This window comes from Diadema antillarum, unplaced genomic scaffold, assembly GCF_040938485.1.
Source record: "Diadema antillarum isolate AM-2024a unplaced genomic scaffold, OU_Dant_1.0 seq00001449_RagTag, whole genome shotgun sequence".
NCBI classification, from domain to species: domain Eukaryota; kingdom Metazoa; phylum Echinodermata; class Echinoidea; order Diadematoida; family Diadematidae; genus Diadema; species Diadema antillarum.
Genome location: NW_027272195.1, coordinates 409,358 through 428,556, shown reverse-complemented (window position 1 = coordinate 428,556; position 19,199 = coordinate 409,358). Strand labels below are relative to the sequence as shown.

General features: G+C 39.2%; 2 protein-coding genes across 2 annotated transcripts; one reads left to right on the top strand and one right to left on the bottom strand.

The window, feature by feature from the left end:
- Nucleotides 1-2,759: 2,759 nt before the first annotated feature.
- Nucleotides 2,760-10,193, top strand: LOC139709552 (uncharacterized protein CXorf58-like). The gene is made up of 9 exons (XM_071621509.1): nt 2,760-2,896; nt 3,388-3,487; nt 4,012-4,106; nt 4,532-4,643; nt 5,195-5,326; nt 6,218-6,293; nt 7,287-7,440; nt 8,109-8,256; nt 9,951-10,193. Exons 1-9 carry the CDS (start codon nt 2,760-2,762, stop codon nt 10,191-10,193), a joined length of 1,197 nt encoding a protein of 398 aa, XP_071477610.1.
- Nucleotides 10,194-17,491: 7,298 nt separating this feature from the next.
- LOC139709551 (uncharacterized) lies at nt 17,492-18,502 on the bottom strand. The gene has a single exon (XM_071621508.1). It carries the CDS (start codon nt 18,500-18,502, stop codon nt 17,492-17,494), a length of 1,011 nt encoding a protein of 336 aa, XP_071477609.1.
- Between the last annotated feature and the right edge of the window lie 697 nt (nt 18,503-19,199).

Below are 19,199 nucleotides of genomic sequence, written 5' to 3'. Positions count from 1 at the left end.
TAAACATTGGCATCGGGTACCGAGTCCCGAAATTTTCCAAGATAGCGACTCGCTCCGGCAAGCGACGGGAAGGCAAGAAGATGTACTTTTTTACCCGAATTTGCTCGAATATCTAAATTTCGATATCAGATTATTAATTTTGAAGTATTTTCCTTTCATTTGATGATTTATTTTTCAATTACTTTCATGGCATTTGGGACAGCTTATTGTTTTCCGCCTTCCACTCTTTTTTGCAGAACTGCCTACGCTACGCTATGGCCGCGAACCACGAGTCAGGGTTTGACCTTGTGCAGCGCTATGCCTATCATTTACGCATGTTAGCTGGACTTAGTTTATTTTTCAACAAATTTGACTGGCCCGTCAGTGATTTCATGACCAAATTGAGGTATTTCCACGCTTTATTACAAGAAAATTACAAAATTCTGAATGCTCATTTTTTCTTTTCTTTGTGGTATGTCCAGCTTTCTAGCAACTTGACGGTGTTTGGGCAATTAAATACTGGGTCAAAATGTGCCAAAAATGCAATTTTCCCAAAATGGCTGAATTTAGGGTCTTTTTTCGAGTCTTATTTTTCGCATAACTCGAGAACGAAAAAACGAATTTCAATTTTTTTTTTCTGTTTTGTGTTTCTTTTATGCCCCTCCTTCCTCTGCAAACGGTTTTAAGTTAAAATAAAAAAGTTTTAAAAATGGTGTGATATGCCTACTAAGATGATAAATCTAGGGTTTGAAAATGATGTGCACTTCTTTGAAAGAGAACAATATACATGTATTAATATACCGCTCAGTAACGCTACCCAGTCCCAATAGTTCCCAGTGTTATCAATGTCAGTAAAAGTGAGCAATCGACTCTGAGCTGAGCCTGAGGTTGAGCTGCGGCTGGCTGGCTGCTGCACTTCACTGTCTGCTAGAACATCATCACATATATACACATGTATGGGACCAAGCAATATAAATTTCACAACGAATGCTGCTTCTGTCCCAAATTTGATTTTCTAATCGGATAGAGAAATGCATACCAAAACTGGCTGCATAACAGGAATTAACAGGCTGTACCGATATCTCATTCGAATATCACTTAAACTGAAGATATGATAGAAATCTTTACCTTAGAAGCGCTCACGGGCGTCCCCAGAAACGAAAGAATCTCAGCGAATCTAGGAATGCAAAATCTGAGCATGCGCAGTATAAAACGATTGCTAATTTGTCAATCTATTTAAGTTAATTTCAATAAAAATCCCATATTTTATACCATTTAAAATTATAAAATCATTACAGTTATTATATTTGACAAATAATTGACAAAAAATAAAGAAAAAATCTCCTATTTATTATTTCAATCTACATTTGTTTGAACGAGCGCAAAGCCTGCCAACCAGTGGACACCGTTGACAGCACATAAACAACCCACATCATTCGAGAGTGCAAGTGCCAGCAGCAGCTCTTCGTGGGACATCTACCCGTAAACTCCTCGCGACGACACCTTACGCCACCGGCTGTTGACCTGTGTGTGATACCGACACCGTACCGTATACGGGGCGTAGGCGCTTTTAAGTTTTAGGCCGAATATCAATGCCTCCTCCTATACCGTGTGCGACACAACAGACAAGATGTATCCTTAATAGAAATAGAGGGGTTCATCCTGACTTTAAAATTTGATGTTATCCTGTAACAACGCAACGGAGTCAACGGAAACGAGTTTAAATAGCCATTTGATAGACGAGCAATCTGATCCTGGTCTGGATGCTGGAATCCTTGCCCTTGGTGTCGTTGCCGTTGGACCTTTTCTGGTGGACATGCCCTGCCCTGACGGCACTGACGGCTGCCGGCTGAGGCTGAAGACGGAGTGAAGTCTCTAACCCTTAGTGTATAGAAATAAATTTCTACGTTTACTAGACGTTTACCCTGAATACTACTACTAGAGCTGGATCTAGGTCTACGAGGAGGTGCAGTTGGTCTCGTCTTCGATGGTAGACACTACTAAACGCATAGGCGCAGCACACAAGACCAAGATACAGTAAATTAGAAGGTAGGCCCTAATGACTAAAAGTAAAATGAGTCTTTTTTTTTAACCTGTGTAAAAAATAGTCTAGCATCTCAACTTCACACCGTTTTTCTCGTTCTCACCATCCCCCAATCTCTCTCTCTCTCTCTCTATCTTTCTCTGCAGGGGCGGATCCAGGAATTCTGTATAAAGGGGGTGCATGCGCCCCCCTCCATTTTTTTTATTCCTTTTGTTTTAACAAAGATTGGGGGGGGGGGGGGTGTGCACCCACGCCCCCACCTGCATCCACCACTGCTCTGTATTACTTATATATCAGTATGTAACAGCCCGACCAGATGCCGTGCAATTGAATTGTTAGATCTATACATGTAGGTAGGTCAACTCAAATCAAGGTTTACTTACGAACTTTATTAGACCCAAGAGAAAGGTTAATTGGCATTACATCATACATGGGCAAGTAACAAGACATGATAACTATCAAAGACATCACTTCAAAGTCAACAAACCTTCCCAAGCACAACCATTCGTGCTTTGAAGAATGAACATTCAATAATAAAGCCCCCCCCCCCCCAAAAAAAAAAAATAAAAAATATGGATGAGCAGTTATCATGGATATTACATTTGTTGCAGAGCCAGAACGTAATGTACCCGTAAGCAGGTAGGCCTACACGTACAATTTATGGAAATTTATGCATACACTGTAACTTGTGGGTTTGTTTGTCAACTCTCCTCTTAAAAAATTATTGCTTTCCAGAATGGATGCTGCACGAAGTTCCAGCAGGTCCACCATCAATGTCACCCTGCCAAGTCAGCACAGTGGAAGTATTGTGGGTTCAGCAGAAGGCAGACGACCTGGAAAGAAGTCGCAGCCTGTTCAGCAGCGAGACAAGCAGTAAGTGAAAGTAGAGCGCGAGATCTGTATTTTCTGCGGGCATTAACTACTACTTGGGACATTCTTGTTTTTGGTGAGAATATTCCAATTGTGTATATCCCTATGTTATAATTGTAGGTGGGGCCTATTCGGAAACATGAAGTAAATCACCTTTTATTGTATGGATGTGTCTACGGAGATACCACCACTATACATTATATCCACTGATGAAATGAATGACAGTGAATGGAGTGATGATAAAAACAGTGATAATGGAGATACAATGTGTACATTATGGGTAATATTATCTATAATGAGATGAGACACATCAAAACGAAAAAGTTGAGACTGCTGGTTACATGATTTTTTGTCAACATCATTAAAGTGTGAACTCTTATTTTTAACCTTGTTTTTTTTTTTGCTCTGAAAATGTAGAACTGTCTTCAATCAACCAACATTCATTCACAATTGGAAAATTGTTCTGTTTTGTTTTGTTTTGTTTTTCCACATAGAATGACCCATCTCCTGGCTGCAAGAACCATAGAGCGAAGCTGGTGTGCATACAGAGACAAGCAGATGTTCCGCCTCCTCAAGCACGCCATCTGTGCTGCAGTAAGTTTTTCTTCCCTTGAACTGGAGAATTGGGAAGGGGTTGGGGGAGGTGGAGAAATGAAACAATTGTATTCCATTTTCCACAGTCTGTGTTCTATCATTTACTGATCAGTGATGTATCAAGTATCAGAGGAAAGAACATGATTAAACCTGGAGACAAATGAAAAAGACTCGGATAATGTGTGTCTGATAATTTGCCATATTTGTTTGACTGAATGGCCGCAGCTATCGTTAGCATTAAAATATTAGTAAACATTTAAAATTGTATTTGTTCGAATTAATGCAAAATTAGATCAATACTGGTTGCCGTCCCTCATGTTAATAACATTATTTCTACAAGAGCCAATGTTTGGAAGGAATTCCTCTTGTTCACAGAGTCTCATGGGCATGGAAGATTTCACATCCGTACTTTCAAAGAATAAATATTGTGCAGCTTTATTTCATTTTATCTTTGATGTCAAAGCTCTATATGTGTTCTTAACACTTCAAATGCCTCTCAAATATGTTTTGTGTTCTTTCTGCAGGAGCACTCCATGACCTTTGAAATCTTGAGAAAGATTTGCCCAACTGAGGCAGAGCTGCTGAAGGACAAAAGCATGAAAACAAGGGTCAGATTCAGGTATGCTATGCTTGTTTGTCAGATGAAGCATGGCCACTGCCCTACCTACGTTGATGTTGATGTGTGGGACTATGCTGCCCAATTCACCAATATAATGCATGGTCCATACAAAGAGTGTGAGATATAGATTGAAAGCTGACTAATTGGTACAGTAGTTATAATCACATTAATATCTACTGTTTTGAGTTACCAAACATTCAATCATTTTCTTTGGTGATTCTTGAAGTTTTTCATTATAATGACTCAACAAGTATTAAATCAGGTTGTATGTTAAGGTTCCAGAAAAATTTGGTTGTGCAATAAATCACACTGAATGAATGAAAAGTTGACACTAACATGACATTTATTTTAATGTTCATAAAAGATGAAGCGGTTGTTTGTATATGATATAAAATTAAACAAAACTTGATTTCTTCTTCATGTAGGTTTGCTGGTTCAGAGTTTCCGCCAGTCATCCTCTTCAAGATCTACACGCACACAGAGGGGCGGGGCCTCAAGTATCTCAGTGGAAAGAAGGTCATCAAACCAGCCTCAGAGGTAAATTGACCCCCGACCTCTTACAGTGAACATGGTGATCGTGTCGGCCCGTTTGCTCGGCAGTTCGTGATCGATGACAGTGGAATAATTTTTGTGTTCCCTGCCTAGAATTGTGGTTGGGACTATGGAAAGAATAAACAACATATAGGGATGTGATAATGTGTGCAGAAACAGTTTTGTTCAACCTACATGTACACACTGTACCTGTGACAAGCTGAAAAGGATAATTCCAGATGGGCCCAATGTTTTTAATAGGGGATAAATGATATTCATGGAAAATCACGGATTGCAAGGATTCCAGGGCATATTGCAATCATGTAGAAGAAAACCAAGATTCAAGGGTTATCATAATTTTTTTTTTTTCTAGCTCTGGCAATCTAATGAAAGTAATTACAAGTACCTCATTACCACTGTAAAATATGCACATGATGAGCCAGCATTTTCACTGGCACTTAGCCCACTTGATATCAAGAACTGCCAAGCTATATTTTTGTTTTAAGCATGGACAGCTATACCACTGAAGAGCTTATGTCTTAACCCCATTGTTTCAGGCTGCCTCTGATGCCTGTAAGGAGATGGGCAACCGGAAGTTCTATGACCAGATGATCGCCGATACCTGCCAGTACGAACGGGATAAGATCACTGACGAAGTGGACGTAACGACAGTGAAGGACTACATGCAGGTAGTGACCTGCTTTCAGTTGTTTGCATTTGTTTCATTTGTTTTCAAGGCTGGGTGTTGTGTTTTTGATTGGCTGTTTTCGGTTTCATAAAATTGTTATATGTAGAATATTTCTGGCAAATATAATTCTGGAGAACCTTCAATGCTATAACAATCCTGACAACTACACTGTCATATCAGGTTTCTCATTGTGGTAGGGTGCAAGCACAAAGAAATATGGAGAGCTAGGAACTGCAAAATCACCATGTTTTTGTTAAAGATGCTTTTGTTATAGTCAACTTTTTTTACAATAATGTCCCATTGTATTACAATGCAGCCTAGTTGTACTACAGTGGACCCCCTCCCCCCCCCCAAAAAAAAAAAAAAAGTTAGTGGAAATATCCAACGAAGCAGTACAATGTAAACACAAAGAAAGATTGGGCAAATGAATAGATTAAAAACCATAGTGAAACAATAAAAAAGGATACATCAGCTGTTCTCTGTTATTGAGTCAGTTTGTTCTTCCCATTATATATATTATTTCATATAAACATTTGACAGTTTATTTTTATCATAAGAGAGAATGTATTGGTCAATATTTGTTATTGCTGTTGTATTTTATATTAAAGTGGTTATGTGCCTGGAAATACTATTTGTCATGAGAAATTACATATACAATGGTGATCTTTGTCAAAGGAGCATGAAGAATTTTCCAATGATGCAGAAATCTGGAAATTGATCTGTAAATACAACTCTGGACACTGAAATGCCAGTTAGACACGAACTCCAAGAAATATTTTTTATCTCACTAGAGCATTGTTTTTTGTTTTTTTTAATGGAACATCGAGCATTTTCTTACTCTTTGCAATTCTCCAATACAAAGACTCATGCCTCCTCATTCTCCTTTCTCTAGTATCTTAGCAACCTTGATGAGATGCCAGCGTACATGGGAGGAAGGGAAAACCTGTGGAGGAGACTAGATTTAAACGGTAATGAGATGAACAATCATACATTTGTAGCAAGCACTGGTTGTATTTCATAAGTGCGTAATGTTTTGCTCTTAGTATCACTGATGATTCCACAATTTGTAAGGTAGTGACGGTAGATTTGAAGTACTGCACCCTTTGTCCCTTCAAATTTCATACGTCTGCCATCTCCTCTCTCTTCTTTTTGTTGTTTCTAGTGCTTGTCTTTTATTTTTCCCCATTTTCTCTCCTTCTTGTCATCTGTTTGTAAACTTCTCAATACATGAATGCCTATATTTAAGTTTCAGTTTGATTTATTTCTGCTTTTTCCATGAAAATAAGACATGAATTAGTGGTACATTCATTTGAAATAAAATGTACATAAATAAATTCACAGTATATGTGCATGTTCAGAAAAATGAAAGATTAAGGAGAGATGTCAAATTGTCAACCCATGGAAGTTGGATTGAGCTGTTCCTCCTTTTTTGACTTTCTGTTTTCTGGGGGGGGGGGGGTTTCTGGGTTTTTTTTTTCTTCAAGATAACCATGAACAATGATATTTGCATATTTACATACCCAGTATTAATGTATTTACCTAGTAATATAATGATATCATGCACAGAATTTGAATTCATATGTTTTAGTTGTCCTCTCAGTTGTGAGCAAAATATTTTTATTCGCATGGATGCCAAGAGTATCCAGGTGCTAAACTTGGAAGAAACGGACCCAGACATCCTTCACAGCAATCTATATTTCTTTGTGAACACTTATGCAAATTGAATGGAATTTTCTGCAAGATGTAGGTAAGAAGTTATAGTTTCATACCCTGACATAGCATTCAAATTCTATAATCATTTTGAAAGTTATCAATGCAGAAATCCGATTGTAATTTTTTTGACATACTGTATATTTATACAAATGTAATTTTGTTTTTTGTTCAGTCCCTGTTATTCTAATCATTCATATTCCATGTGATTTTATCCGTTCCTTTGATGTGCACCATAAATCATTTCCCAGTTCTTCCGAGGACCACCATCCTATACGACATCATCGATTACCTGAGTAGAGGCTCCCCGTCGGACCGCCTGCGGCCTGAGATCCCAGTCCTTACCGCGCGTCCGATTACGCAGGAGATGCAGCTGAAACACATCAAACTCATCTCAAAACTCAGGTGATAATATTTTCCTTGTGATTGAGTACCCAGTCATGCCTACATACACACTGGCTCGGTCAAGAAGGTGTCTAGTTTTTACCATGCAGAGAAGAATCAATTTGATCTGGTAGTGAAATTTGCCATTACTGCAGTATCCCATGCGCACATTCATATATGGAAATGTATGATGTACATGTATATTGCGTCTGGCTCACACTCACTTCAATATGTATCGTGCATTCAGGATACCCTGTGTGCCGTTCAAACACTGCAAAAATTGTGTTGTTGTTTGTTTGTTTTTGCCAGGTTGGATTGGTCTATAACCGATATCACTGTTTTACTCAGACATTTAATTTCAAAGCACCATATTTTTCTTATATTTACTCTGATTTTGATTACTTGTCAAAAATTTTGACAAGTCATCAGTTATATCAACTCGAATGTGTTAAGTGTCTTTTTACTATAATGACACAATTTAAGTATTCTTGTCAGCATGCATAGCTAAAACAGGCTTTCTGGCTGAATCTAGCCACTTGGTATGTGGATCCAAGTATAAGTCTCTGAATTCACACAACTGATTTTCTGTCATGAGAAAAACAATGTAAAATATCTGATTTTGCTTTGATGTTGATGTCTGGTCCCTTTCATTCGAATGCAAACTTTTCCTTTGCTGTTTTCGATTTTAGGACACCGTTCCTGCCATCCATTCCCCCTGGTACCCTCACGTCGTCCCGTGCCACCCCCACCAGTAGCCCTGGGATGACGTCCAGGCGGTCAAGGCAGGCCCGACAGAGGGCATCGCGCATGAGGAAACTCTACATGTCCCCAACAGATGTGAGTTTTGCTCTAAACATTGTGTTTTGAATGTAAAGTTGCCAACATTCCCACATCAAAACCAGGGAGATTCTAAGAGGGCATTAGGGAAAGACCAAGTGTTACATGTATCTCAATAGCTGTGGTCACATTATGTGAAACTACTCATAGTTTGCTTCCTGATAACTTCCATAAGTTTAAGCATGCGGTCATGCTAAAGACAGAATAAAGAGCAGTTTCAGTGATAGGAAACTACTTGTACTTCTGGTATCTAGTAGGGGAAAAAATGCAAGCGCGCAGCAGCGTACAAAAGAATACTCAATGCGTGTAAATAACATGAATGGATCTAATATGCTTCACAAACTTTTCGAAGTTTCAGCCGCGCATGGTCGCACTGCACTAAACTATGCATCGTTGTTCAAGAAGTGAGAAACTTCCCAAGTGTATGCAGGAAGTTTTGCTGGTACCTTCTCGAGAAGTTTGCGGTCACACTGCCCAAAGTTCGCGAAGCAAAATAGCAGGTAGTGAATCTGTGCATAGTTTCGCGTAATGTGAACAAAATAGTTCCCACATCAGGAAGATTTTCATTTGATCTTCTCAGGACATGAAGAGACATTGAAGTTTTCAAACAGCCTCCTGTAAAATCAGGGAGACTCAGCAAGCTCCGAAAATGGAAAATGGTTCCCCCTCCCTTTTTTCAGTAGTCTGCTCCTGCAATTGCCCCCAAGGATTGTGTTTCAAGGTACCCTTATGTTTGCATACAGGGCTGGCACAACTGGGGTGGGGGGGCATTTTTTTTTTTGCATAATAGTTATACATTTTTTTTTTTGCATAATACATAGGAATACACCACTTGCCCCCCCCCCCACCTTTTTTTTTTTAATGCTGGAAGTGGCACCAGAAAAGTGTGGTTAAGCCATTCATTTTGGGGGGTGGGGGTGCTTGTCAGCCAATTAATCTTTTTAAGTGCCACCAGAAATATGTTATCCAAAATGTCTTTCCCCCTCTATCCTCAAAATGAATCAACGTCCGTGTTCCCATAAACTGCCCCCCCCCCCCCCCCCACTTTTAAAAATGTAGCGCCGGCCCTAGCATAGACATGACACATACAGGGTAAATTGAAAAGCATGATATCCTAATAACTGTGCTAACTTTCTGCCAAAGTAGGAATGTCACGAACAGGTTATCAAAATATCTGTTACTCTGCTGCATTTTCTTCCACAATTTGGTGGAACACACTGAGAGATGAAAGTAGCAATCCGTGTTCCAAACGAAGCTCCCACAGGTCACTCTTATTGCTGTACCTCTGTCATTTCAAATTTGATTACCTGCGAAAATCAGAAAGTGTGCTCTGCTTGTGTTAGCATGACTCTTAAATACATTGCAATTATGTCCTCAGCCTGCCAGCTAGACAGTTTCTTGATACTGTCATTAGACATTCCAAGAGCCATTGATGATTAGTTTTAGCTTTGAAGGTGTTTTGTTTTTATGTTGCTCGAGTTTATGCTTTTAGAAAAAGTACTGTTTTAAATCGAACTCAAAAGTCATATCTTGATGACCTCCTGTGACACTTTAAAATACCATTGTTAGTTATGTCAATGGAGAGGTTTGTCCAACATCTTCCTATTTGATATCATTCATTTTTATGTGTAAGGCATTGAGATATGCTCAAGTCATGTGCCATTACTTGGTTTGACATAATGTTGTTTATCCAGGAATCCATGCTGGCCCCGCAAAACACTGTCATCTCCGACAGGCATGGTGACGCCGACAACCGCCATACGTCGAGCGTCAGTCCGCACCGGCACGACGACGGACGGGACGCCATTGACTTTCACCAGGGGGGCGACATCGGGGATGACGACGATGGTGATGGCTGGGAGGATGAAGCGGATAAGCTGTACACCTGGACTCAAAACTTGTCCGTCGAGGATCTTGGGCTAACAACGCCATCCTGATGGCACCGTGGCTGCATCAGCTGATACTCCAGCAGCAACGCAAAACGCAAACATTCTTCAGGAGTGCCGATCCGAGTGCTGATTAGACATGGATGCTTGTCAGAGCCGTTAGTGATACTGTAAAACCTGTTATCTTCATGAGGGTTTAATTTTTGCGAATTTTGCAAATATCACGAATCACTACTGGGCTGTGAATTCAACATGCAAAAATATCACCATCCGATCTTGATTGCGGAGTGAATGGACAGGCATATCAAAGTGCACTGACAATAGCCTCAGTGTCAAATCGCGCAAACGACAGCTCGCGAAAATGTTTGTGACCTCCTCATTTGCGAAAATATCTACGCAAAAATAACAGCTTTTACAGTACCATAATTCGAACTACATTGTAGCATGTTCCTGTTATGATGGAAAGAAGAGTAGAATGCCGGCTTCACCAACCACACATTACTGCATTCCTGTCAAGTCTTGTCGCCAGCGAAGGGCATTTGTTTGAATTCCGGCGTGCCTCAAGCGACATGCTGAAGGACTTGAGGAATGAACAGCAGGAAAAAAGCTCGGAACAGAAAATCATAAAGAGTATAAGGTTTTCTTCTATTCATAATGATTTATGACAGTAATTTTGGACTTGTGTGAGTCAACATTTTAGCCAGAATAAGAGTCAACATCATCATCCATTGCTGTGAATGCTATTATACACCCTACCAACCAGCAGGCAATCATGCATGAAATAGTACTGCATTCTGTGACGAATATATTGCAGCAAGATTTAGAAGAAATTTGCTTGTATTCAGTTGGAAACGAAAAATAAGTAGTGTGAGCAGGAAGCAGAACAAAGTAGCCTTGTAATAATACAAATGCATTGAATGAGAACCTGTGTACTTGCAGTTAATGGCTCATTAGAATTTGATACATCATTTGGGTGTAAGAAGGTGTGTGAATGAATTTACAGAAAATATGCGAAGTTCAACCACAGAAAGAAGAAATACATGGAGTTGGCTTTTATTCCTTCTCTCTGCTGATGATTTTTCCCCCCATGGGGATGCACACATCTGCCCATGCACACATAAACACACAATATGAGATGCACTGTCTGCACATTGACACACAAAATGTTTTGCAATCAGTTTGTGACTCATTACTGCCATTATTGTTGAATGTATCGAAGCATTCCAAATTATCTTCAAGGTATATCCATTGTAGACTGATTTGATGTAATATAGTGCGTCATTTTCTACAAAATGTCCTGCCATATCTTACATTTGCAACATAGTAGTTCTTACCCATGTACAGCTTCACACAACAGTGGTGCTGTAATCATTTATTATTATTTTAATGATTATTCCTATTCTTATTCTATCCTGTATTACAGTTAAAGATACAACACATTTACGTCAGGCAAGCATAATTGGAAACAAGCATAACTGACACAAATGTTTATGCCTTGAACAACCTCTGGATACTATGCAAGACAATTTACCAAAATTCAATATATGGTGATGACTGCAATGTGTGTGCAGCTTTGCTCTGATCTGCCAGAGCTGTTAGTCTGCTCACACCCAAGAAATATAGTATGTCCAATAAGAATTACAATGGGACCCTCCGCAATGATATCTTTAAAGATAGTGAATCAATCCAAATACAAATTCAGGGTATGAAACTATAACTCATTGCCCACGTCTTACAGAAAACCCCATTCGATTTGCTTCAGTGGTTAAAGAGAAATGAGGAATTTTGTAGAGGATGTCAAGAATCTCTTCCCTCCAAGTTCTGTCTATTGTATTTACAAACAAAAGCATCAAAGTGCTAAACTTGGAAGAATCAGACTCATGACATGCTTTCCAACATTCCACATTTCTCTGTGACCGCTTAACCAAATTGAATGGGGTTTTTTTGCAAAATAGAGCTAAGATTTTATATTTTAAGACCCTGAAGTAGCATTTAGACAGTTAAATCATATCGGGTGTTATCAATGCGAAAATTTGATTGTAATTTTTTGGGGGACATACTGTATTTCTGGGCAGTAAGTTACTTGAATGTGCTGTACATTAGTTTTGGAAACTAGATTTTGTTTTGCATAAAGACAGTTAAATTTATGCACATTTCATTTGATAAGAAAACAAGGGCAATCTGCCAAACATCATGTCTATCATTATTGTGTGTGAAATAATGGATGTGACTAGTAAATCTTTGATTCATGCATTGCAGGTGAACACAGTGAACCCACAACAGCAAGCCAGTGGTTCTAGCATAATTCCCTTTCCCTCCTTGCCAATAATTTGGATTAAATGCATATGTACTCATTATTGCACTTATTTCTCTTCTAAATTCATATTTTCTGGACATTAATGCTGTAAATATTAAGGTGATACAGTCTTTGTACTTTTTGTATATGTAGTTTCCTATGAAAATAAAAACAAAATATATATTACACTGAGACGCAACTGAAGAATCACTGTGAGTTGAAATTTTGTGCTGACTTCCAGGAATGACATATTTCTGAGTGTAGATTAGTGCATTTGTTTATGAGTGTATGATATTAGGCCCTATACAACAACCTCACTTGTGCCAAGATCCAGAACAGGCTCTCTGGGACTACAGTACATGTCAGCATGTTAAATACATAAAAATTAATCCAACTTGGGGAATAACATTGTGGTCATGTAAATAACAATAATAATAATCATAATAATGATGGTGATGATGATGATGATGATGATGATGATAAAAATAATGTCTAATTTACCCAGGGTAGCCTCTTCAGTGTTGCCACTGGTCTACCAGAGGGCCCTGTTATTACAATGTATTATTACCCTACCTTTGCCTGGTATTGGATCAGAAAAATTTTAATAGCCTTTACAACTGAGTGCGCATGTATGAATGTGGGTTACAGATTTGTTACTACTTTTTCTTTTTCTTTTTTTTTTTGGGGGGGGGGTGGGGGAAGGGGAAAGGAGAATGAGAAGGGAGTAAATGTATAATACATATAGTTAGAAAAAAAAGTGAGCAACTGTAACATTGTCTACGATAATATGCCATATGGGGAGACAACTCCAATAATTTTATACAACATTCCTTGCAACTCGGAGCATCCTGGTGCAGGCCTAAAAACAAGAAAAAAAACATCTTAAAAGGGATAATATAGTTTTGGTTGTGGTCCTAATAAAAGGTGGGACCCAACTTCTATTTTGGACCACAACCAAAACTTCACCATCCCTTTAACGGTCAACCACTGTTATAAAAGCTACAATGTATCTGTCCTAAGCTGCACTTGGGAGAGGTGATTTGTTGGAAGAAGGCCAACCACTGTAATAAAAGCTATCTGTCTTAAGCTGCACTTGGGAGTTTATTTGTTGGAAGAATGAAGCATTCAGTATTTCCCTGAAAGAGAAATGGGCAAACCCCAAATTAGTGAACAACCATACAAAATTTCATTATTGGTATTGCAAGAAGCCTTTCCCAGTACAGCTTTTTTCACAGACATGTCTATAACACATTAATAGCATACTAATTTTGGAATAACACATGAGGTGTTATTAGTATACAAATAATGCATGTTTATGAGTGCAAATTTCATGAGATCAAAGATGAAATGATTCATTCAACTCGGCTGCGCCTCGTTGAATGAATCAATAATTTCATCCTTCACCGAATAAAATATTCTGTCCATTGCACGAATAAAAAACATTTATTATTTGTTTTATATAACACCTAAAATAAATCCTTGTCATTTGAATGAATCAATAATTTCATCCTACACCGAATGAAATATGAAATATTCTGTCCGTTGCACGAATGAAAAATATTTATTATTTGTTTTATATAACACCTAAAATAGATCCTTGTCATTTGAATGAATCAATAATTTCATCCTACACCGAATGAAATATGAAATATTCTGTCCGTTGCACGAATGAAAAATATTTATTATTTGTTTTATATAACACCTAAAATAGATCCTTGTCATTCGATGTTTCATGAATTTAGAAACGAGAGAATGTGCAAGATCTACGATCAAGAGAGAACTCGCACTGAGTGCTCGTCTACACTAGCGCGCTCATACATTGTATATGCTGTTACATGCACACTGTAAACGCAAGCATTTTACATGCGTAGTGTGCCAGCCTTCACCGTGCGTGCAATGGAGCAAATCGTATGGATCCAAGATTGCATGGTAAATGGAGCAACAATTACATTGATGATGACGTCATAGTGAAATAGGACGAATGGTCAATAGCAAACAACCAATCAAATGACAAGGATCTATTTAGGCGTTATATAATATCAAATGATTTCACCAGTAAAAATGTATTCCCTAAAATACTGCTTTGTTTCTTACAAATTGTGAGAATTTTTATTATCAATATTATCATCATTTTATTTTATTATTATTATTTTTTTTTGCAAGGGGGAGGGGAAACACTTGACTTCCAAATACATGATTCACAACCAGGCTGACAACTTCACAAATTACACACGCACACACATCCCGTAATAGCGCAGTAAGCAGAAGTGTAATACTGGCTGTGCAGTGTATATTTACCTTTTTATGTGAATACAGTGTAGTTTTGTTCCTGCTTGGTAATAAAATCTAATATAAGGTTTGAAGATGAATACAGCATATAATGCAATTCACACAGAATTTCATTACATTCAAATAAACCCATATTTATTTGAATACATACCCAGCACATGCTGTAAATAAATAAAGGCATTTTTTTTTTTCAGGTAAATTGAGACCAACCTGAAGGGAAAATTCCTACACAGATTATTGGGAACTATGATATCTGCAGTTATTAGGCTGACTCCAACACATGGACTAGGTATACCATGCATTCACTCTCTGTGTAATTGCAATAGACATAAGATGAAAAAAAATAAAATGCTACACTGAAAACAGCAGAAGCAAATTTAGTATTATGGTCAGCACATGTTCAAATGGACTTGAAAAATCACATATTGAACATTGGACATATTCACTCCACTCTTTAAATTTGCCATCCAGTTTACAGCTTTTTCAATTGCACCTACACAACATGGTTCACAAGAACATAGTTCATAATGCATTTTGATGACAACTGAGAAAATTCCACCATGCAACTTTCACCAATTAATCCAATTGAGAATACAATGCATAACATTTTGCAATTTTGGCACAGATGAACTGTAAATCCATATATCATCGGCTGAGAACCAAGTAGAGCATTATCACATTCTAAGATTTGAGTGTAGATAAAAATGAAACAATTTTCATGAAATCAAAACTTTATTCACTCAAAAGTGGGTAAATTTATGAACATTGTTCCAAATATCGGGTAAAATAGTGCCCTTGGGGTTTACCATTTGGATTTTCAAAATTTTACTGAAAATGAAGATAATTTATAACTAACACCATAATGTAGAGAGAGAGCTCTATAATGCGATACCAATAATGATAATTCAATACCTTCAAATATTGCAATAACTGCCTTCCTGGTTCTCAGCCAAAAAAAAATATGGCACAACTGTATGTATAACATATCACTTGTTTGATATTAGCCTTACTGCCAGAGTTGTACCAGAAGAGTGCTACAGTAAATGCCATCATCATGGCTGTGAAAACAGAGGGCATGAAGTTACTCACTGCCCACCATCCCCCCCCCCCCCCCACCTCATGCGATCAACCATACACATATGCTTGTTCCAGATTCTTAGAGATACCCCCTCTAACCCGTAGTGGACGGTTTGATTTTGCTGCAACACGCATTTCCCATACACACCTGCCCGAGTATACTCGGGGCTCGTCCTCAATGGGTTAAGGATGAGAAGGGTTTAGGATATTGACCCCCTATCACAGGCATTTTGAAGGGAAGCCAGCAAATTAACTCCAGAATATCAAGGTTATTGGAAGGGAAGCTAGCAAAGCAGCATGATGTATGTGCAGTATGTACATGTGGCAATATGTCCTGCAAAGAGAAGGCTGGCCAGCATGCTTTGCAGCAAAACAAGAAGCCCCACTAACCCCATTTCAGATTTTTTTTGGGGGGGGAGTTGAAACTAATCTCATTTGGTAACCTATTTCAGGATTATTTGTGAAAGATTAGAAAATTACTCCTTATTAGAAATATGTCATGGAAAAAAACTAGAAGACCCCATATTTCAATGATTTTCAAGAGTTTTTTCCTTGAAATTGAGCCCCTAAAATATACCCCTTACCCGACGACGATCTGAGTGGGGGATGGGTGGGGGGGGGGGGGGGGAACTGGAGCTCACTCGGGTCCAGCATCACATTCCTGCTTGATGCCTCACTGTGGTTTCAGGCATCAAAGCATCCAATAACTGCTCCCCCTCAGGAAGGAGCCAATAAAAGATGGCAGTCATGATGGGGTTGGAGCGTTTATGCTGACCAGCAACGAGAAAGATACATTATACACCACATATTTCACTAGGTGTTTATTTTCGTGAGTCAAGTGCTATGGGTATTTGCGAATTTCACAACACGTGAAAGATCATGACATGAACTTGATGTGTATGCATTCATTTTTACTGTGCATTACTGTTCTCCACATCAAATTTCACCACTCACGAAATTGTCAGGCAGTGCGAATTTGTGAAAAATTAGGCTTGCTAAACATATAATTACTGTAAAAGTGGAAATTTTTGCGGTGTCAAAATTTTCACGCATATCGCGCAGTCAGTAACTAGTGCAAAAATAAAAGCACTCGAATATTTTTGCTTGCTATATGCTCCAGGAGTTGATATCTTGATCCCGCGAAATTAAAAATACGCAAAACTCTTCTAACCCAACCGAGCGCGAAAAATTTGCCGCGCGAAAATATGCACTCTTACAGTATGGTGTGATTCAATGAGGTGGAAGGTGTAAGAACCTCATGAAATCAAGACAGTGGAGATTAGAGCAACCTAAAGAGGGGCCAATGATATTACAAGATTACACCTTAAACATGATTTTTTGGCAGCACATTCAGATTTCCGTCAGAAAAGATTGCTACATTATTATACAGTGGACTCCCATTATAACGAAGACCTCGAGACCGGCGGTTTTCTTTCGTTGTATCGAAATTTCGTTACAACCAAACAAATAAGCAATAAAAATACATAGATGAATTTTTGAATTTTAACTTTGTTGCAACCAGAATTTTGTTATCACCGTGTTCGCTATAACGGGAGTACACTGTATACTGTATACATATATATATATTTTTTTTTTGGGGGGGGGTAGAGAGGCAAGCATCACTTACACATATGTACTGAGCACACTCATACTGACTCAAACCATCCCAAGAGTGTAATCTCAAAGATTAAAATGTTTGCATATTCATCAAGGCATCAGAGTCTGACTGTGGTACATGCCCCTGACTGCTGGCCACCTGGGCAAAATGCACACGGAGATGGTCCAGAGCTTTCTTGGCCCGCCTGTGCTCACTTTGCTCCCGGTCCAGTTCGGTCCGCGCCTCTGCCAGCTCCCGGTAGAGGCCGGCGACCTGAGACTCGTACTCCAGGCGTATCGTCTCCTCCCTTTCCAGCATCTCCAGCCGATACCCGGTCTCTGCCTCTGCCAGTTTGATCCGCAGCTCCTTGGCATCTTGCCGCGCCCTAGCCCGGTCCGTCCGGGCCTCGGCGATTTCCCTCCTGAGCGACAGCCTCTGCTCCACCACTTCCCTGTAGTCATCTTCTGCCATGGCTAGCTTACTCTCGAGAAGCTTCACTTCCTTCGCCGTGAACTGCTGCTGCACGCGCAAACGCTTGCACTCCTGCTGCGCTCGCTTCAGTTCCGCCAGTTTAGCATTCAACAATGCCGTCTGTTCTCTGAATTTCGTATCAAGCTCCCTGAAGTCTTTCTGCAGTGCCTTCAGCTCCAAACCGATGATACGCCTCTCTTCCTTATTGTCTTGGAATTCTTTGCGAAGAACGGCCATTTCGTCCGACGTCCACATTCCGTCTGGATCTGCACCGTTTTCTTTGTTCCCTGATGAGTTTCTACGTACCCCGGATTTGGAAGACCCCACAGTCCTCCTTGCCTGACCTTTAAGCTGGACATTGTGTTGTGTCTTACTCATGGGTGCCCCCACCTGGATGTTTTTATCTTTGGGGATTTTAGCCTCTGCTTCCATCTTGGCTCTCACCTCCTCATAGATGTCCCTCATTTTTGTTCGTTGTGAGAGCCTCCACGCCTCAAGGGTCCCCTTATCTGCTGCCTTGGGTTTCTCGGTCAAGTCTGACAATTTTACGGTGAAATGCGGTGGGAAAAGATCTTCAACCCAATGTCTGTCCGATGCTTGGCTGGTGTTGGTCGCGACGTGTTCTGCCATAGCTTCCTAATTCAAAACAGAAATAACAAATGTAACATTAGTAAAACTGCTCCAATTGTAACATTAGTGTTTATATATGTCCCTTTTTCACCATTTTTAAAGAGAGAAACAAGAAACAATGTGCATTATAGGATTGACAACCATACAGCAATATCTACAGCCGCTTCAGCTTTACCTCTACTACAACAACAAATGTTCACATAAAATCTATGAGACTTCATCCATGTGCTAAATTTATATTAGAACATATTCAAAATACGAGCCAGTCTAAATAGTACATATGTAAGCTGCCCATAATTTGACCACAAATCCATCCACAATTTGACCACCAGCTACATGTAGAAACCTATGCTTTTGTGAGCAGTCAAATTTTGGCCCGAGACAGAGGTCGAACCTGGTGCTTGGATTTCTTTGTTCAGAAAGCTAACCTAAGCAGAGTACCGGTACCAAATTAATTATGAGAGGGTGATGGTTATACTATAGGAATATAGTTATGATTCTGATAAATTTCAACATTAATAACAACTTCCAATGCAAAACTATAAGCAGAGAGTTACCCATGGCCATGCTCCACTTCTAAACGCAATGCCAATGCTTAATGGCCACGGGCATGATCATGATGATGATGGTTGTCAAATAAAGTAAAAATGTATCTCTCCTGAAAACTTCCACAACCTCTGCACCTGTCCTGGGAAGT

What these genes read in the sequence shown, in the direction of transcription:
- LOC139709552 (XM_071621509.1), top strand. Translation starts at nt 2,760, where the DNA reads ATGGATGCTGCACGAAGTTCCAGCAGGTCCACCATCAATGTCACCCTG. An exon ending in TCATCAAACCAGCCTCAGAG is followed by an intron (nt 4,644 to 5,194) that starts GTAAATTGACCC and finishes CCATTGTTTCAG; the next exon opens with GCTGCCTCTGATGCCTGTAA. An exon ending in TCTACATGTCCCCAACAGAT is followed by an intron (nt 8,257 to 9,950) that starts GTGAGTTTTGCT and finishes TTGTTTATCCAG; the next exon opens with GAATCCATGCTGGCCCCGCA.
- LOC139709551 (XM_071621508.1), bottom strand. Translation starts at nt 18,502, where the DNA reads ATGGCAGAACACGTCGCGACCAACACCAGCCAAGCATCGGACAGACAT.